At 36.7% G+C, this 21598-nt stretch overlaps 1 protein-coding gene across 4 annotated transcripts in view; it reads left to right on the top strand.

Moving 5' to 3' along the window:
* Nucleotides 1-12487, top strand: part of Shprh (SNF2 histone linker PHD RING helicase) — a 90586-nt gene extending 78099 nt beyond the window's left edge. For 3 of the 4 annotated variants that reach the window (XM_055629118.1, XM_055629116.1, XM_055629117.1), the window contains 5 exons: nucleotides 1589-1681; nucleotides 2363-2449; nucleotides 4501-4679; nucleotides 9467-9547; nucleotides 10540-12487. In XM_055629118.1, the coding sequence (XP_055485093.1) occupies nucleotides 1589-1681; nucleotides 2363-2449; nucleotides 4501-4679; nucleotides 9467-9547; nucleotides 10540-10636 (537 nt within the window). In that variant the 3' untranslated portion in view covers nucleotides 10637-12487. Of the gene's footprint in view, nucleotides 1-1588; nucleotides 1682-2362; nucleotides 2450-4500; nucleotides 4680-9466; nucleotides 9548-10539 lie in introns of those variants that run through there. The other variant, XM_055629121.1, reaches the window with a different exon arrangement.
* Nucleotides 12488-21598: the final 9111 nt, after the last annotated feature.

The following is a 21598-nucleotide window of genomic DNA, read 5'->3' as shown; positions in this document are numbered from 1 at the left end:
GTTGGTTGGTTGGTTGGTTGGTTGGTTGGTTGGTTGGTTGGTTGGTTTTTTTTGAATCAGGGTTTCTCTGTCCTTGACTGTCCTGGACTCACTTGGTAGACCAGGCTGGCCTGGAACCCACAGAGATACACCTGCCTATACCTCCCTGAGTGCTGTGGTTACAGGCATGTGCCACATCGCCCGACTAAAATATATTTCTTGTTTTGTGTGTTGTATGCATGAACATGTGGGGGAAGAGGACAACTTGTGGAAATTGATTCTTCTACTGTGTAGGCTTGAAGAACAGAATCAAATTCATCAGGCTTGTTAGCTAGTGCTTTACCCACTGAGCCATCAGAAGTGGAATGTTTTCAAAAGTGACACATTTTAGGGAATATGAAGGGTTCTATCTATATGAAGTCCTAAGTTGCCTTCACTTCCTGGTTTTTCTTTGTTATTTTAAATCAGTAGAGTGAGAGAGTGTGATTTTCTTATGTTTTTTAGTCTTGTATGTGTAATTGAGAGTTTATATATTTAAAGAAATAAATATAAGGTCCTAACTTTAGAATAAAGATTTTTAACTTTTTTTTCATAATCTTCTTTTGCCATTAAACTAGGGTAACTTTCTTCATTGTTAATCTGTTTGCCTTTCTGTATTCTTTCAGGTACAAATAAGTGCATTAAAAGCATTGAGGAAAGGACTATGGCTGCTGTAGCAATACTTTCACATTTTAGTGTGTCTGGCCCCTTTCTCACACTGTAACTAAATGTTCATGTTTAAGATGTGAAAAGACCTTACTGATTGTTTGTTTACCAGGGTTAAAATATATCTTTTGTTCCAAGGGTTTTAAACTACTTTCCCATTGTTATTATTCCTTTGATAGACTAGTTCTGAAATATGAAAAAAAAAAATCACTTTTGTAAAGCAAATTTACCTGTGTGTTAGTTGATGTCATTTGTGTATCTGTCATTCATTCTCTATGGCTATGCCGTTCATTGTAAGGAAATTTTATTCATTGGTTGAATCCTTCATTTTGCAAGGTACCTTGAGTTCTGACTTCCTGTATTTCTAATCTGATAATGTATGAAATGAATGAGAGTAGTAAGGAAGGTTTTTTAATATATATTCTGCTTTTTTACTATAACAAAACTTAGTAACTATAAAACCTACCTAAAAACCATTTGGTACTATTACTGTATGACTTTCTAGAATGCCTCCATGATCAGTTAACTAGAGGTAAATTCTTTTAGGAAATGCTTTTTCTTACATTTGGGGTGTGGGGAGCATGTGCATGACATAGCACATGTACAGAGTCAAAGGACAACCTGTTGGCTTTCTGCATCATAGTGCTCTGGTAATCAAATTCAGGCCATCAGGCTCAAGGATGCTTACCCACTAAGCTCTCTCTTACATACCTTGAGTATAAACTCCTTCTTCTGTACAATTAGGCACCAAAGAAAATTCCTAGCAAACACCAAATAAAAAGACCAAGTTCATACATATTTCCTAAGTATCTCTGTTATAGAACAAATGGTTTATACTGAGTTTCTTTCCATTCTTAACTAGGTTTTATTTGGTACTAATGTATTTTCCTCTTTGTGTTCAAAGGGTAGCCATTCTACAAAAGTTGAAGCTGTGGTCAGAACTCTGATGAAAATACAGCTTAGAGATCCAGGGGCCAAAGCACTCGTTTTTTCAACGGTATAATTAAGACTTTCTGCTTCAATCCAGTTGGTTTTTCTGCCTTTACTTAGTGTTTATCTGAGATATATATATATATATATATATATATATATATGCTTACTGAAATATAGCTAAGATTCAGAATTAATCACTTTGTTATGTCTTTATATTTTTGTAATGATACTTTATAAAGGCTGTTTCTACAATTACATGTTAGATTTTATATTGATATCATTTACAGATTTTATTTTGATATTTTAAAAATAACAATCTTTAGTCTTGAATCATTTACAAATGAATTTGCCTGTTTAAGGAAAAGTAAGTTAATGAACTATAAATAAAATATTATTTCTAAATATAAATATGTTGGAACACTACTTTTACACTTAAAAAGATAAGAAACTATATCCATTAAATATGCCATTGTTTTTGTAGTTGTATTTTAATTCTTTTCAGTGATGCTTGTGTTTTATTATATTAACTTTCAGCCAGTATTTGATGTGAAAAGAAAATGCCGTTTCCCAACAGAACTAACGTGTTGTGTGTTGTGGGTACTCCAGCTGAGGATTTGGGTTTGTTTTTGTTCATTTAGCTGAAGTATAAATGTTATTGTGGTTTATTTATGATTTATTCCCTTCTCATATCCTCTTTTACCAAAATCCGATTGTAAACACTATTGTTCTCACTTTTATGTTCTAGTGGCAAGATGTGTTAGATATTATTTCAAAAGCCCTCACAGACAACAACATGGAATTTACACAGATTAGTCGCATTAAGACATTCCAGGTGTGTCTAATTTTTTCTCGTTTTTTTAACAGATCTGATGCAAACTGAAACTGCTGTTTTCTAGCTGATTTAATTTATTTTCTATCCTGAACCTTGTAAGAAGGCTTTGAGTTCTTGAGTAGCTATGAAATTAACATTTTAAAGGAAAGTAGAAAACTGTAGATATTTTTTATTCAGTTATATCTAAAAAGACAATCTTTAAAAAGATATTTTGACTTAGAATTTTTTCTTTTTCTTTTAATTATTTTATTTTTTATTGATTACAGTTCATTCACTTTGTATCCCAACTATAGCCCCCTCCCTTACACCCTCCCAGTCCCACCCTCCTAACCTCATCTCCTTCCCAAGTCCACTGATAGAGGAGGTCCTTCCCTCTGAGGCTAGCCTATAAGGTCTCATCAGGATTGGCTGCATTGTCTTCCTCTGTGGCCTGATAAGGCTGTTCCCCCAGTCAGGGGGAGGTGATCAAAGAACCAGCCACTGAGTTCACATTGGAGACGGTCCCTGTTCCTATTACTAGGGAACCCACTTGGACACTGAGCTGCCATGGGCTACATCTGTGCAGGGGTTCTAGGTTATCTCCATGCATGGTCCTCCATTGCAGTATCAGTCTCAGAAAAGACCCTTGTGCCCAGATTTTTTGGCTCTCCTTGTGGCTCTCCTGGCTCCTCCAGGGCTTTCTATTTGCCCCTTTCATAAGCTTCTCTGTCCAAAGTTTGGCTATGAGTCTCAGCATCTGCTTTGATACCCTGCGGGGTAGAGTCTTTCAGAGGCCCTCTGTGGTAGGCTCCTTTCCTGTTGCCTCTTTTCTTCCTCTTCTGATGTCTGTCCTGTTTGCCTTCCTTATTGAGGATTGATCATCTTACCCAGGGTCCTCCTTGATTAGCTTTTTCAGGTGTACAGATTTTAGTATGTTTATCCTATAATATATGTTTAATAACCACTTTTGAGTGAGTATATACCATGTGTATCTTTCTGCTTCTGGGATACCTCACTCAGGATGGTATTTTCTAGTTTGCACCATTTGGCTGCAGATTTCATGATTTCCTTGTTTTTAATTGCTGAGTAGTAGTCCATTGTGTAAATGTACCACAATTTCTGTATCCATTCCTCTGTTGAGGGGCATCTGGGTTGTTTCTAGCTTCTGGCTATTACGAATAAAGCTACTAGAAACATGGTTGAGCAAATAAACTTGATGAGCATATTTTGGATATTTGCGTAGGAGTGTTATAGCTTGATCCTGAGGAAGCACTATTCCTAATTTTCTGAGAAAGCACCAGATTGATTTCCAAAGTGGTTGTACACATTTACATTCCCACCAGCAATGAAGGAGGGTTTCCCTTTCTCCACATCCATTCTAGCATGTATTGTCACCTGAGTTTTTGATCTTAGCCATTCTGATGGGTTTAAGGTGAAATCTCAGGGTTGTTTTAATTGCATTTCCCTGATGACTAAGAATGTTGAACATTTATTTAATGGCAGTGTTTCTCTGCCATTCGGTTTTCCTCTTTTGAGAATTCTCTGTTTAGCTCTGTACCCCATTTTTAAATTGGATTACTTGATTTCTTGTTTTTTAACTTCTTGAGTTCTTTATATATTCGTTAATGTAGGAAAAAATGGCCCTGTGGTAGGGATCCCTGTAGCTTAGGGTTATTTTCTACACATACACACACATGTACACACAATCATGAAAAAGAACATATGGTTAAAAATTTTTATATTAAATTCAGTAAGTCACACCCACAACCTGAGACAGCACATATAAGAATCCTATCTGACTTCACATTAACTCTCACCATATTTTTTCTTTCTCTCCCTTATTTTCCTCAATAATCATACCATTCATTTTCCATGTCTGATGCAGTTTTCACTATATGCTATAAAACAAGTGTTTGTATGGTTCTCCAAAATCAAGAAAAATAGTTTCTGAAATTGGTAGATTAATGTTTATTTTGAGCCTCAGCATATCTGCTCTTTAATAGATCCAGCTAGAATTAAAATGTACTTTGTTTTTTTTTGTTGTTGTTGTTTGTTTGTTTGTTTGTTTTTAGGAGAACCTTTCAGCATTTAAACATGATCCTCAAATCAATATTTTGCTGCTGCCACTTCACACAGGCTGTAATGGGTTAACTATCATTGAAGCCACTCATGTCCTTCTGGTGGAGCCTATCCTGAACCCTGCCCATGAGCTTCAGGCCATTGGGAGGGTGCACCGAATTGGACAGACAAAGTAAGGACTAAAATTAGTACCAGTCAGTTTCTTCAACTTATAGAAATGAACGCAGCACTTAAGTTCTTCATTCAGTATGGCCTGTTAAAGTACAGCGTCTATCTCTATTACCTGAAATGTTTGGGACCAAAAATGTTTTAGATTAGAGTTTGCTGCTTTTTTTTGTGTGTGTATGTTTTTTTTTTTTTTTTTTTTTGTTTTTTACAGGTCCTGCAGTATTTATATATCTTTAAAGGAGACTTCTTGAGGAAGGGTCTGAGTCTAAATGTGAAATTGATTTATACTTTGGCTGAAAATATTTACATATATATGCAATTATATATAATATATATTTGTATATGTGTATGTATTTTAGTATATATTTTAACTACAACCCATCACGTGAAGTCAGGTGTGGAAATTTTCACTTTGTCACATGTTTGCATGGCCTCGGTGGCACTTGCATGAACATACACACACAGTGAATAAACAAATAAGTCATTGTAATAAAAGATAGTTAGATTTAGTGCAGGACCTAAACCAAAAGTAATAGTGATTATTATGTGATATATGTATTTTCTTTATTCAGGTATTAGATTATATGAGTGTCTGTAACACCGCTTCCTAGTTATCTTACCTCATGCATGTTAGAGGCCTTGAATGTTTGAATACATACAGACACAGAAGCACACACTGAGCACTCATTTATTAAGTATTACCTAGCACCTAAAGTATGTCAGGCATTATGGGAAATACTGAAGATCCTAATCACGTAAGACATATTCAATTCCCATCTAGCAGCATACACAGAAGGCTATTATGTAGTACCAAAAAAAAAAAAAAAAAAAGATGATTTAAAGTTACATGAACAAAAACAGTATGCTTTGTGCCCCACAGAGTAGACATGCTGAGAAATGATTAGGCCTGAAAACAATCATAGAGAGGTGCATATGTAGAAATGAAGAAGAGATAAGCTGATACTTCTGGGGATTATGAGGAGTTTGGAACTGCTGGGTAAAGCTTGAGAGAGGGAGTAGAAAGAGGGAGTAGTGTAAGTGCTATGCATGTCGGAATCAGAAATATGGATTGTTGCATGAACTGCAGCTTTGAGGGCCCATACAGCTTTAAGCAGGAAAGATATAGGCTCTGCGTTTAAAATGCTTTTCTCATTTCTGTGGCAAACACCTGACAAAAGTAGCTAAGGAAGGAAGGCTTTTTGGGGGCTCACAGTTTTGAGAGTACAGTGTGAAATTCAAGGTGGCAGAAATAAGAGTTGACTAGTCATATTGCAGCCACAGTTAGGAAACATTGGCAGATGAATGCTGATTCTTAGTTTATTTTGTCCTCATTCATTCTTGACCCTAGTCCATGGGACGTTGCTACCACATTCAGGGTGGGTTTCCCTTCTACACAGATGTCTTAAACCTTTGTGGAAATAGCCATACACAGTCACGCATTGTTGTGTTTCTATGGTAATTCTAAATCTTATCAGATTGATTAAGGTTAGGCTTTGTACTCTTAAAAAAAAAAACTAAATAAAATATGGCAAAGTAGCATAACTATAATAAATACACATTTGTTCTAAAGTACTTCCAAATATCATTTAGAGTGCAATTAAATTTAGTGTATGTGTAAGTGCAGGTTCATGCATGCCATGTTGTGCATTTAGAGGTCAAAAGACAACTTTCAGAAGTCAGTTTTTGCCCTCCATTTTATAGAGGTGATCTTACTTTATTTGTTTGTTTATTGCTGGTGTGTGTAGTCCCGGTTAACTGGCCTATGCTATACTGCATCTGACATTTTTTTTTTTTAAATGTGGGTGCTAGGGATCAAACTGAGGTTGTTGGTTTGCCAAATGCTTTTACTAGTTGACCCACCTCACCAGCCCTAAACAATGACTTCTTGTTATACCAGTATTTTCCTAAAACATGGATTTGTCTCATATTTAGAAGTCTAAGGCTAGTAAGGCTATTATTGCTTCATAGTAGATAATTTTTTTTTCCTTTAAGAGGCTGCCTGAGTCTTTGTATCCTTTTCTCCCCAATGACAAGTCTTGCCTCATACAGTTCAAAGTGCCTCATCATTTGTTCCAGTATGATTACTGCATTAGTCTTCATCAGTCTCCACATTCTACTATGTGCTGTGCTTATCCTTTTGTTGACCATTTTCTGTGTGCTGTGCATAGCTTTAAGCATTTGAAATCAGCCTCATGCAGCTTATAATCTACTTGTAAGCAGTTCGGTCTAGCAATGGTATGCAACAGATATAATAAGGAAAAGGTATGTCGTATTAGGATCTGCAAACATCAATCAGGTGGGAAGATAAAGAGCACAGATGACTTGGACCGCAGCCTTACTGAGAACGTAACATCTGAGCAAAGCATGAAAGAGATTGTAAACTTAGTCATGCTAATATCCTAAAGAATAATTAAGCACATAGTAAAACCAACATGATATCTGTAAATTGGGAGTGTTTCTGGTTTAAAAAAATATAGCAAGGAGCCACAGTTGCTAGACTGAAGGTAGAAAGTGAAGTCAGGGAACTTGGGGATCATATTGGGCCCTAACTAGGAACGTGCAAGCAGAAGGACACAATCTAACTTCAACTTTGAAACAATCATTCCAGATACTATGTTCAGGCCAGGGAGTAAGGGAGCAGGGGAAGCCAGGTAGTCTTGATGACAGTAGAAGGTAGCTTGACTCTGGTGGTAGCCGTGCACCTGGTGAGTAGTGGTCAGGCTCTGGATTTATTTTGGAGGTAGGATGGACAGTGTCTGTCGGCATAGTAGAGATGAGATATGACAGTAACACCACAGGCTTCTCACAGGTTGGAGGATAAAAAGCCTTTAGCTGAATAGAGGATGAGTCTGAGATAGAACAGTTTCAGTGGAAAAGACATTTGTCTAGATATGTTTGAGATTTTATTAACTATCCAAGATGTGTAAGTTTAGAGACTGGGAGAGAAGCCAGGGCTAGAGGCACACACTTAGATATCAGTAGCATGTGATGGTATTTTTAAGCCATGAGTATGAATTGGGATTATTAAAGGAGAGAAAAGAATAATGATAGGCCAGGAACTAAACTCTGGCACACCTAAATTAAAAGGCTTTAGGAAAAGGAAAGATACCTACATGGTTAACTGTCACTTGCTGTAAATTGTCAAGATAATAATCTTACTATTGGAGTTTTGACCATTAATTTTATTTAAAAGCAGTTTAAATGGAGCTGTATAGGCAACTGGTCGACTCTAGTTCAACAAACACAAACAGAATAGCTTGCATGGTGATACAAATAGATAAAAAGGTGGCAGATTCATCCCTATTGCCTCCCTGGTTCATACTTTAACCATAGCTCCCTGTTGTTACTGTGCAGTTCATGGGAGTTGGATTTAGAGAGATTTTGTTGCAGAATAAAAGAAGAGATTAAAATTGAAAATTCTTTTCTTTTACTTTTAAATAAAAAATTAATTAGAGAATGATTCATTTAGAAATAAAATCGGAAAACAAGATAAAGGAGGATGATGCTAAGCGTTTTCCATGATTGGGCAAGAGGATACACCACTGATTGGTTTCAGGCAAGATTGTGACTCTGGTAATAGTCAATAGGACATAGTGTTTGTGCCATTTATTACAGTGGAAGAAGTGTCCTTTTTTTCATCCCATTTGCCCTAAATTCTAACTTTTTTCTTATTCTCAAGACCCTTTCTCTTATAATAAGCAAATGAATGTGTCTGAATGTTACCATCTTTAAACTGACACACACCTCTTTACAGTCCACCTCCACCTCTTTGTCAGCCTTTCTATTTTGGTAGCTGCCCCTGATTGCAATACCACTGAAATGATGCTTAGAGTTTAATTGGTGGCCTACTTTTTGCCAGTGGTCCAGTGGTTCTTTTAATCTACTCTCCGTAGTTGTTAGTTCACCCACTGACAAGGCATTACGTAGTATGTGTAGGTGGGTAACTTTCACTTATATCTCTCTCAAACCAGAAATTACCAGCTTTATATATTCAGTCAATATCTGTACATGAATCTAGCAACTTTACATTTCCCTTTAGATATATGTAGGTATTTCAAGTTTGACATAGGTTAAAACAAACAAACAAGCTGCATTTGTGCTGCTCTCAGCCAGCCCAAGCTTTCCTCATATTGACACAAAACACAATCTATTTCCTATTGCCAGGATGACTACAGATTTTATCTCTTCTCTGCCTCCACAGCAGCCAAAAGCATTTCCAAAGTATAGTCTAATGTCAGTCAAATTATGCATAATGACGGGAGCACATCCCTTTATACCTACAAAATCCAGTTTCTGGTCAAGTCCTGCAGGACCACCATTATGATATGAAACCTGCCCACCTCTAACTTCATGCTCACCTGTTTCATTTACAGCACACTTGTGCCCTGCTAGCCTACGGCTGGCCTCTGAAACATTTTCAGCTTTGCCCAAGCATGTTCTCACCCCAATAATGTGCATAAATATGCTTTGTCTTCTGTTTGTGTGCTCTTCCCATCCTTCCTGTACTTAGTGCCTAATTTCCTTCAATAATTTTACCTTGTCAAACATTATCTATGTGTGGGACTGATTTTCTCATGTGTTCCTTATTTGTCTCCCCCATGAGAGTGTTAGCTCATGAAGATCATGTTGGCATTGTTCACTACTGACCTGTCCCTCAGCCCATTCATAAATAACCTGCCACTACTTGTACACTAGTGGGTGAATGAATGTAGCATGTGTATATGGAAAACCAGTTTCTACTCATTTGTCTCAAGATGGTTTTTAAACTTTCAATTATTATTTGCCTTCTAGGCCTACTATTGTACATAGATTCTTAATTAAAGCAACAATAGAAGAGCGAATGCAGGCAATGCTGAAAACTGCTGAGAGGAGGTAGGTAACACCTTACAAGTGGGGGTTCCCTGTATTTCAGAGTTTTAGATCATCTTCAGTTGGGTGACAGCAAATGATATAAACACTAATACTTTTTAGGCAAAAAATAGCATTTTACCCAAAGAATTTAATGTTCACTGGTCTATGTTTTCCTTAAGATAATTTTCTAACAATAATGGATTCAGTAGGTTAAGTGTGTGTGTATGCATGTATGTGAATGTATATTTGTACATATACATGTACACATATCTGTTGAATAACAATAATACAGCAAAAGAAGCTGTTAACTCGAGAGTGGAGGAAACATGGAGAGTTGTTGGGAGGGATTGGTTGGAGGGAATGGAGGGAAAATAAAAAAAAAAGATAATTTAATAGACTGTGATATGCAGAATTAGCTGGCTTTTTATTGCCACATTAGATTACTTTTTAAATGAAATTTATTGTTCTGCCATACCTGAACCTTGGCCTCATACGTGTGAAACTAAACATGCATTGCTGCTTTATACTTTACATGTACTGGTCACAGGTAGATAGGGATATCTGAATTGGCTGGCAATTTGTGTCAGATCCATCAGCCCAGCAGAAGATTAGTCAAGATTGAGCTTGAAATAAACCCGTACCTTTGTCCTTCCTCGTGAGACGGGTCAATTGGAAATCACCCATGAGAGATGATAGCTATTATTTCAGTTACTTAAAGTAATAGAAGAGCTACTGACTTCTCTGTAAATGGAAAAAAGTAAATGGTGAATTTAGAACCTATATAGCAACAGTTGTCAGATGTCTTTTTTCTGTTTTTTTTTTTTGTTTGTTTGTTTTATTAATTGTTCTTACAAATTATTTTCTGACAATATGTCAGAATTTCACTGATTTTGATGAGATGTAACACTGTCTACTTCAGAGGAGGAGTTCTCTGGCTCAGTCTCTATTGTCACATATGTAGTCACTGGCGCTCCTGGCCTTGCTTTCTCACTGTGCCTCTGGAAATCTTGCAGCCACACAAGCTCATCTGGGAAGCATTCTGAAGCCTCTGTGTTGACTGTGGCCGACCTGGCAGACCTGTTTACCAAAGAGACAGAAGAACTTGAATGAAGGCCATGGAATCATTTCACGGCCTTTAATATAAGACATTCATAGTTGTGAGTTAAAAACAAAAAATTCAGTAAATGTTAGCAAGTATTTCAAGGTGAATGCTATTTTTTTTTTATTTGTACACTAGCCTAGTAATAACTGGCAATGGGTTCCTTTTCAATATATTGATTTCAGAACATGTACACTGATTTTTAATTTTACATTCCTATTGAAACATTTACTTTTTGTTCCAATGAATTTTATAACTGATAAGACAGGGGAATTAAGGTCTGTATTGAGTACTTTTCCATTATTGGATAGACATTTGTAATAATAAGACAATACACAAGACAGAAGGTAAACTAGTCTAGTTTTGTATGACCTGATATATCCATCCAATGTAGATCACATTTTTGGAAGGGCCTTTAGCATTTTTAGCATATGATTCACCATTATCTTCTCAGTAACATTTTAAGATAATGGTAAACTATATTTATATGCATGAGTTTAAACTGTAACACTATCATTGGAACTTTACAGTAAGTAGTACATCTCCTAGTGATAAATTGTTAGGCAGTTATTTTGCTTTTTGTGTTTTCCTACTAAAAGTTAAAATACTAAAAAAATACATTTTTCTATTAGGTGTTACAGTGGTATCATTTTTAGTGTACATTTACCTTAGAATTGAACCAGGAGGAGAGAAGGGAGAGGCTATGACCAGGATGTAAATTGAATAAATTAAAATTTAAAAAAAATAACATTTTCCTTATAATGATCTGTTTGATTTTTTAGTAAATTTTTATGTGTTTTAAGATGGGTGTATCTGTAAATACAGCTTTAAAAAAAAAATCATCATTGTACTGATGTCTTAGACTGTATTTCATTCATGTGTTCCTGTAACTAGTCATTTTAGCCAATAGTATCTAAAGTTACAAGAGTTTATTCTTGTAACTCTTGTAACAGTTACTCTGTCCTGGGGGGGGGCTAGTGTTTGATCTTGCTGCAAGAGAATGCTGTGCTCACACATGCATGTGACTAACTGTAAATGATTAAACTGACTCTTCTTCTGTGAAGAATTAATAGATGACTTTGAAATCTTAAAATAAGTTGTATTCTAGCTCTGTGATATAATATAAATGATAAATGTTCTTATTTCCTTTTCTTTAAGTTTTTGGAGATTTAAGTGACCCTCAGAATTCATTAGCTCCTACTTAACTGCTCAGAAATTGTACTAGAAACAGTCCTTGGGTCCCCTTCATCCAGGGAGCTCTGGTGCTTAAGCTAAGGTGCATTTTCCTACTCCAGTTAACAGTTCAACTGATGAAGACACATTTTGGGTGCTTACTCTTTAGTTGAAGGGAGATATTCATTGATTCTTTTAAATGAAATCAAACATAATTTTACAGCTCTTTTACATCCATGAAGAGCTTCTGTGTACATTCATGTTAACTAATATTAATATTAACATAATATTAACTAAATATTCCCAACAATCCTGTGAAGTAGATAAAATTAATATCATTAGTATTTTAAAGGTAAAAAACTAATGATCAGAAAATTAGAAACTTACCTAGGACATGTAGCATAGGACATGGAGCTCAGGCCCACTGGCTTCATATCTACTGTTCTTCCACCAAATCAATTCTATGCTGAGATTCAGAAGCCTTGTGGCTATAATTTAATAATGAGATTGTTTAAGTACTTTTTTTGTTTCCTAGTATTATTTCATGTACTATGTTCTAGGGAAAACAATTTGATATGCTTCAATTAAAATGATATATAGATATCAATACTTACCAGTATTAGAAGAAAGCTACTCATTTATTTCAGTAACATACCTCATTTAAATAAATATTTTAGTGAAAAATGAAATTGTGGATTGTTTTTTTTTCTAAGCTATAGATCATATGACTCAAATATTATCAAATTGCCAATTCTACAATATTCCATTACATTTGTTATTTCTTCAAAACAATTGTGATAATTCTCTTAGTGATTCAAAACTAACCAGTACACATGCATAATTCCATATTTTAGATTCCCTTCTCAGTCATTTTATGTTCTCTGAAATACTGTACTTTTTCCCGTCTGGGCACTGTACTAGCAAACCACTGAGAAAATGTGAAATGCCCATTCCCTATACTTTAAATGTATTTCTATCTAGGGAATTGTTTTTCAAGTAACTCTGGATAAATTTACTAGGATTGTAGGTTTTTCTATATAAATTGTAAACAACCTGTTATTTCATTCCATAGACTGGCTTCTGAACCACACCTCCAAAAATGTTTCCTTTCACGTCTTAGTAACATTAATAATAACATTAATAATCTTAACCCAGTGAATCAACATAGAACTACTAATACTTAACAAGCAATATTAGTTCATAACAAAAGAAACTACTTATAAAACTATCTGTCGACATCACCAGCTTCAGACCTTTTCAAGTGATGAAAGCAAAAATGTCTTCCCTCTCTTCTGCTGTCAGTTGTTAGCCTTTTCCAGAGTTCGTATGATTGAGTTGTCTCTGTTTATTAAACTTGCAAAACACTTCTTAGAAATGTAGAAATCACCTGTGTTAACAAATGACCACAATTCTACCTAAAGTGAAGATGAGACATTTTCAGTTTTTATACAAGTAAACAAAATCCTACCGTAATATGCCATTTTCTATATGCAGTTACTTTGCTGAATCTGGGTAGTTTTCTTGTTGTCAAACATTGCCTCTGCTCTCACATTGGCTCCCTGGATCCCTGAACACTGGAGGAGGTGTTGTGATGAATGTTCTGTTTGGGGCATGCTAGCCTTTACTAGGAATCCCCCAGAGTCCATGTCCACATAGTCACTACAGATGCCATTATAAAGGAGTAGAACATCATAAGCAGTAAAGTTTTCTCTTGAACCTTTAGAAAACAAAATGTGCTTATTTATCAGAATTTTGTTAATTACTATTAGAATTAATTACTATTTGTTAATTACTATTAGAATAAAACACCTGGCTATATTCTGTATCTTTGTAAATGTAATAATGGCATTCTTACCCTACTCAAGCCCATGTCTAGAATTGGCCTACTAACTTTCTTCTCTCATCCCTCATACCCAAGTTAGCCCTCAAAATTCATTTATACCCCAACTAATTTTCATCATTTTCCAAGCTACCACTTTGTCCCTAGTTTTTGACAGCTTCCTACAGTCTTTATTCCAAAACAGCCATCAGTGATCCTTTTAAGACACATGGCAGATAATCAGATGTCATACCTCCGCACAAAATCCTGCTGTTCACTAAAGAGAACCCTAAATTCTTGTAAGGACTAGAAGGCCCTGCATGATCTATCTCTCCATTCTACTTGTTGTCTTCCGCATGCCTACCTATACACTCCATCCTCAGAATATATGTTACATTGCCTTGTATGTTACATACTTCCTCGAGGTCTTTTAACTAGCTGTCTTTATGCCTGTAAATCTCCCCAGATATATGTGCCCTCTGCCACATTCTTTCTGGTCTCTGCCCAACATCAGCTTATCAGTGAGGCCATTTCAGTCAAACTGTAAAAACTGAACTCCTAATCCTCTTACTGTTACTAAAGCTTCTTAGTAGTTTGTTTTTATTCTGCTACAGTCTGATATACTCACTTTATAAATCTTTATCATCTTCCTGCAGAAATTAAACTAGAAAGCTAGAATGTTGTTCTCTGCTATAAATGCATCACATAGTACACAGTAGAGACTCAACAGATAAATGGTTGGAGGGAGGATTATGTTCCAAAGACTTTCAATAGTTAACTACTCAAATATCCTTTATATTAAAACATAATATCTCATTTTTCTGTGAAATGGAATGTGAGCCCAATCACTTATTCAGGTTGTTTCTAATTAAAGCTTTGTTGTATCATCAAGACGTCAGCTTCTGCCTTACTTATAATTGTCATTTCTGCCTGTTTTTTCTCATGCTCCAAACTTAGACCTTAATCTCTAATTATTTTTACTATATCTAGCACAACTAAGTTTGGAGTAAGAATGCCTAAGTCTGACTTTATTAGCAATCTGGATCCTATTGTCTCTGGACCTCCTCATATGTAAAATAAACATTGGCTTATATGAGCAACTCAATAAACTATTATCATACTTCAGTCATTTATAGGAAAGCATTCAAATTAGGTAAGAACTATGGCTAACCAAAGCCTTTTCCCCAACTCTAAACAGACCTTCAGAAGAATTGAAAAAGCTAAGATGAGAAAGAAGGAAGGTTTGAATTTAAATAATAATTTTTCAAGAGGCATGTGTGCAATTAATGAAATTTAAGAAATAAGAAATAATGAGGTTTATAAAAAACCAGAATTTTGAATGAAAGGGGAGGTAAGAAGACCCTTATAAGTCATTCCTCCCCCAACCATGGGTGTAATTGATAGCCTCTCTATCTGCGTTTTCTATATATTTTGGGTGTTTGTTTGAATTTTCACTTTTGATGTCTTATAGTGCTGCACCTTAAAACTGCATATACAGCTTTTCCAAGATCATTATTTTTACTACCCCAGGAAGAAGCAGTAAGTTTTGACATAACAAATAATTCCATATAGTTCAGTTTATTATAGGTCTTAAATGTTCTCTAATTTAATTGTGGCTTTTAAAGCCATGGGCATCTGATTATATAACTTATAGCATATCATTATGTAGAAGGTTAAAAATGCTCATGCACACAGATGAGAGGAGCCAGGAAAGTTAAACTCACAGGCACCCTTCAAAAGAAAGAGATGTTTAACCTGACCTCTTCCATGAATGCTGGGAATAGTTTACAGCCTGGTGATCCTGTGCCAGGATCTGTTCATATCTTCTAGAATGTATGTTTTGCTTACCCTTTTCCCATAAAACCTTGAGCATTACTTCTAGGCCATAAACCTCATCCTTGTGAGAGGTGTCATTTGTACTTTACAAGAGCCAAAGTGACTTCTATGTTATCTTAGGAACAGGCCAAATCCTGATTCCCACAAGGATTATGTATACTCCAGTCATTCTTCCCAGACCCTTATCTTGAGTTCTAAGTCAACAACAACAACAAAATCTTATGGACAGGAGTCGGCCCATGCCTATAATCCCAGCACTCAGAGTGGCAGGGGCAAGCGGATTTCTGTGAGTTTGAGGCCAGGTCTACAAAGTGAATCTAGGACAGCCAAGGCTACCCAGAGAAACACTGTCTCAGAAACCAAAAGAAAGAAAAGTCTTGGATGAAGCCATACTTACTTTGTAAAGAGCTTCACTGTTAATGTACTCATGAAGCTGACTTAATTGTTATCTGAAAACCTTTTTTCAAAATTATGCTATGCTTACATATGACAAAAATATATGAGTCTGATATCAGACTTTAAATGTCCTGGCCCAACACTGGTACCTAAAAATCTGAACTGAGTTTCATTCTTGTCTTTTCGTGGATCATTTTCTTGCCTGCTTTGAAGCCTGAAGAGGCCCTCTCATTCAGTCTTTCCCATTGGTAAAGTACTATAGTACATTATTCCCTGACACTAGGAACTTTTTCTAAAACTGCTGCTTGTTTCCACTCTTCTATTTAAACCTCTTCTCTGAAAGAACTTTTTCTTTTTTCAGACTCTGAAAAGAGGGCAAGAAAGTAACCAAGATGAAAGGAAAAATAAATATCTGTACTGTTGCCTTTTTCTTGTATGTACCCACATTTGCATCAGACTTCCAAGGATTCAGTGTCTAGCTGACTCATCATCCTGTCTCTATCTCCCAAGAACTGGGTCTCTGATATGTACTGTCATGCCTAACTTTTTCTTGAATGCTGGGGATTTGACCTCAGGTCCTCATGTAGATATGGCAAGAAACACTAACTGAAAAATCCCAGCCCCCAGAGGGACACACTGAGAATTCCTGTTCTAAAAATGCTCTAAAATGGTTTGTTTACTCTTGGTTGTAAATGCCTGAGGTAGGCCAGAGATATGATATATCAACAATCCAGTGTTCCTTGAGGTTATATGATATTGAAATAAATACAGAAGTTTCATTTATTTGCCAAGCTCTTCAAAGGATCAGTACATTCATCTTTCATTGTCATCAAAATACATGTGACTTCAAAGTGTCCAAGAACTCAGCCTCAAACAGGGCTTACAAAAGGAGAGTGAGATTGGTGACACAGGTAAATACACTTTAAAGTCAAGCAAAAGTTTTCCTAAGAAATCTGGGTTAGTCTACTTACAGAGTTTAATTCAAATTTCTCTCACAGCCCAGCATTTTAAAGATAGTTAAAAGAAGCAACTTCGGTACAATCTCACATGGACCAGAATGAACAGGATAGCTGTGTTTATAGAAAATTGTCAAGATACAGACAGGTACAGAAAAAGGGCTATGGGAAGACTCAGCGAAAGGATAGCCATCTACAAACTAGAAAGAGAAACCACAATAACTGATGTGGCTGACCTTGATCTAAAGCTACTAGCTTCCAATATGTAAGTCAGTTCTGTGGTTTAGCCATAGTTTGCAATACCCTATAATGGCAACACAAGCAACCATACACATTTGGCAAAGTTGTCCTACTTTTAGAACACAGAAGAAATTTTCTCTGGAAGGACCTATATTTGATTGTTGTCTGCTGTAACAAATAACCATGAAAGGAACTGGCTTCAAAAAACTATTATATTCTCAAAGCCAGAATTCTGATATCACTTGGGTCAACTCAATGTGCTAGCGGTGTCTAATTCTCCCACAAGCTCTGTAGGAAAGAGCTTCTGATGCAACTAAAATTCTTAGCCTTGAGCCATATCACACCAATTAGTGTAGGTTTTCACAGTGTCTTTCCTACTTTTGTCTCTTCTTCTTCCATTACCCTATCACAATGGCATTTGTGAGAGCATTTACTCACTGCCAAGATCGCTCATCTCAAATCCTGTACTTAATCTCATATGATTCTCTTTCTATATAACAATTATAGGTTCCATGACTAGAATTTTGTAATAGCCTATATCTGCCATGTAACAAAAGCTAAATTTTGAGTTCGGTTCTGTTGGAAGTTAGTAAAACCTTTGCCCTTGTAGGGGATCTTGGGTCACTAGGATCTTGCACTTGAAGGAGCTAGTGGAATATAGTTCCTCCTCTTTCTCTAATTGCCTGACACCCATTAGTTGAACATTTTGCTGTACCATGATTTTATCATTATATAATTCTTTGCCACAAGCCCAAAAGTAACAGGCTAACCATGTATTGAAGGCTCCAAAGCTGTGACCGAAAATAAACCTCTACCCATTATAGGTTGATTAATATCAAATGTTTATTATAATCATGGAAATCAGTTTGTATTATTTTTATCACTATGACAAAAACTGAAAGAAACAATTTAATAGAAAACAAGTGTAATTTGGCGTATTCAGAGGTAGCATGCATAGCAGAGAAGGCATGACTGCTGGTCTGGGTGGTTCCAGGACAGCAAGAGCTTATAGCAGCAGCTTTGATATGTTACTAAACAAGAACAGAGTCACTCCCAAAGCAGAGTCAAGTTGAGACCCTCAACTTTCCTTCCCTAGTGATATACCTCCAGGTTAGCCATACCTTCAACCTCAGTGGTTCTACAACCACTCAGAACTGTACCTCAGTGGTTCTACAACCACTCAGAACTGTCTCCCTCCCTAGAGACTAAATATTCAACATTTGAGCCTGAAGAAGTACATGCCATATTCAAGTTATAACGCCAAACAGATATCTTTTGGCTTATACATCCCACCACAATGTGAGTAGTGAATGAGTTCAGATATAGTTACTGATACGCATTAGTAAAGTTTCTTGTTTAGTATACCTGCTTACTTTGGCAGTAGGGAAAGATGAAGCATGGAAAAGTAAAGCTAAGCACGTGGAGTGAAAAGACGTAGACTATTATGCAGTGACCTCAATTTGGAATTTTAGCTTTCTGTTTTTTAAAGTCGGGTTTCATATTTGGGAATTGAAATTAAAAAAATAGAAAACAAGTTTAGCTGATCAGAGTAGGTAAGTGTTTTAACAAAACTTTATATGCTCTGTAAGATTTTATACCCTAGAAATGCTACTCTCTACCTGCCTCTGGCTATCTTCTTACCTTAGCAAGCACAAAAGCCAGGACAGGTGGCAAGTTAATTGTGTCTTAGACAAGCTGATGTTTGTTTGGAGAAAACACTTTTAACCTCTAAATCCCTGGTGGCTCAAGGCCTAGAAAGAAAAAGGCAACTTCTGGAGTCTCCTTTAGCCTTTCTCTTCTAAAGAGGCCTCATCCCTGTAATTCAAAAACCAAAACCCAGTGTTTGTGTCCCCACTTGACCAGCCTATAACTTATGCACCTTGGGAGCTTCCACCTTCCGAGTTAGCATGTCTATTTGTGTGATTCTTGTTCAAGTAGAATGTATTTGATCATATTTACCTTTCCTTACCCTATTATTCCTACACCCTTCCCTACCCACCCAACATCATGCCTTTGTTTATTTTTTAAGCCCATCAAATTCATCCCATTTGTGCTTCCCATATATTTTTGGATGTGTAGCAATCCACTGGCACTGGCTCAACCTATCGGGACTATACACTTAAAGGAAAACTGATTCCCCCTCTCATTGGCCAATAGCCCCTCAGCAGTAGTGGAACTTTATGGTCACCACCCCTCTCCATGATGAAATTTGTTTTCTAGCCTGAGTTTACACAGGTCTTCTCCATGATGTCACAACTCTTGTGAGTTTTATATGCGCAACTGCCCTGTTGTGTCCAGAAAACACTTTCCTTATAGTAACCCATCATCTCTGGCTGTTAGAGTCTTTCTGCTCCCTCTTCCCCAGTGATCTCCAAGCCTTGGGAAAAGAAACTGTGATAAACTGTTGGCACAGTAGCCTCTAGAGTCTAACATATTGTTACAAATGATGTGACTTACTATATTCATAAGATTGTATAATATCCCAATCTATAAATAATCTCCTTTATTCATTCATCCAAAAGCAGAGATACTGAGATTTTCTTTTTTTTCTATTTTTAATTAAATTTTTATTTTTTAATAATAATTTGTTTATTTACTTTGTACCCCAGCTGTAGCCCTCTCCCTCATTCCCTCCCAGTCCCACCCTCTATCCCTCATCTCCTTCCTGCCTCTCTCTAAGTCCACTGATAGGGAAGGTCCTCCTTCCCTTCCATCTGACCATAGCTTATCAGGGCTCATCAGGACTAGCTGCAATGTCCTCCTCTGTGGCCTAGCAAGGGGCCTAGCAAGGCTGTTCCTCCCTCTGGGAGGGAGGGGGAGGTCAAAGAGCCAGCCACTGAGTTCATGTCAGAGACAGTCCCTGTTCCCCTTGCGAGGGAACCCACTTGGATACTGAGCTGCCATGGGCTTCGTCTGAGCAGGGGTTCTAGGTTATATCCATGTATAGTCCTTGGGTGGAGAATCAGTGTAGGAAAGACCGCTGTGCCCAGTATTTGGCTCTTGTAGAGCTCCTGTCCTCTCCAAGTCTTACTAACTCCCCCATCTTTTATATGATTCTTGCACTCTGCGTAAGGTTTGGTTATGCATCTCAGCATCTGCTTTGATACAATGCTAGGTAGAGTCTTTCAGGGACCCTCTATGGTAGGCTCCTGTCCTGTTTCTTGTTTTCTCTTGTTTACAATGTCCATCCCATTTGTCTTTCTAAGTAAGGATCATCTTACCCCGGGTTCTCTTCCTGTTTAAGCCTCTTTAGATGTACAGATTTTAGTATGTTTATGCTATTTTTTAGGTCTAGTATCCACTTCACTTATAAGTGAGTATATACCAGGTGTGTCTTTCGGCTTCTGGGATACCTCAACTCAGTATGATCTTTTCTAGATCCCACCATTTGCCTGCAAATTTCATGATTTCCTTGTTTTTAATTCCTTGTTTTTAATTCCATTGTGTAAATGTACCACAATTTCTGTATCCATTCCTCAGTTGAGGGACATCTGGGTTGTTTTCAGGTTCTGGCTATTACAAATAAAGCTGCTATGAGCATGGTTGAACAAATGTCCTTGTTGTGTACTTGAACATCTTTTGGATATATACCTAGGAGTGGGATAGCTGGATCTTGAGGAAGCACTATTTCTAATTGTCTGAGAAAGCACCAGATTGATTTCCAAAGTGGTTGAACAAGTTTACATTCCCCCCAGCAATGGCGGAGAGTTCCCCTTTCTCCATATCCTCACCAACATGTGCTGTCACTTCAGTTTTTTTATCTTGGCCATTCTGATGGGTGTCAGGTGAAATCTCAGGGTCCTTTTGATTTGCATCTCTCTGATGGCTAAGGATGTTGAGCATTTCTTTAAGTGTTTCTCTGCCATTCTATATTCCTCTACAGTTAATTCTCTGTTTAGCTCCGTACCCGATTTTTTAATTGGATTACTTGATTTGTTGGTGTTTAACTTCTTTATTTTTTATATATTCTGGATATTAGCCCTCTGTCAGAGGGTTGATGAAGATCCTTCCCCAGTCTTGTAGGCTGTCGTTTTGTTATGACAACAGTGTCTTTTGCTTTACAGAAGCTTTTCAGAGCACCAACAGAGCTCTAAGATCAACAGTCAATAAATGAGATTGTTTTCGTGTCTACAGTGAACCATGGAGTACAGATCTCTTTTTCAGTACACTTAAGTTCCTCTGGCTATAAACCCCAAAGTAGGAATGATGGGCCAAAGGGTAATTTTGCTTTTAGTTTTTGAGGAAGCCTTACATTGCTTGCCTTAGTGGCTTTACCAATTCATATTCCCACTGGCAGAATACATTCTCACTAAAACTCGATATCTTTTTTTTGTTTTTACAGTACTCATCCTGGTTGGAATGAGACAATAACACATAATTTTGATTTGTATTTCTCTAATAGCTAGTAATGTGTTAACTACTTTTAAGACTTTGAAGAAATTTCTATTCCTGTCATGTGTTTTTAATCAGTCCTATATTTTTGTTTTGTTTCATTTTCTACTGGCGGAGAGGTTGTCCATACATTTGATGTCATAGCTTAAAGAGATATTGCC

This window comes from Psammomys obesus, unplaced genomic scaffold (assembly GCF_907164565.1).
Source record: "Psammomys obesus unplaced genomic scaffold, mPsaObe1.curated_primary_1811, whole genome shotgun sequence".
Lineage (NCBI taxonomy): Eukaryota > Metazoa > Chordata > Mammalia > Rodentia > Muridae > Psammomys > Psammomys obesus.
The sequence above is the reverse complement of the archived record's forward strand: the minus strand, read 5'-3'. Positions and strand labels throughout refer to the sequence as shown.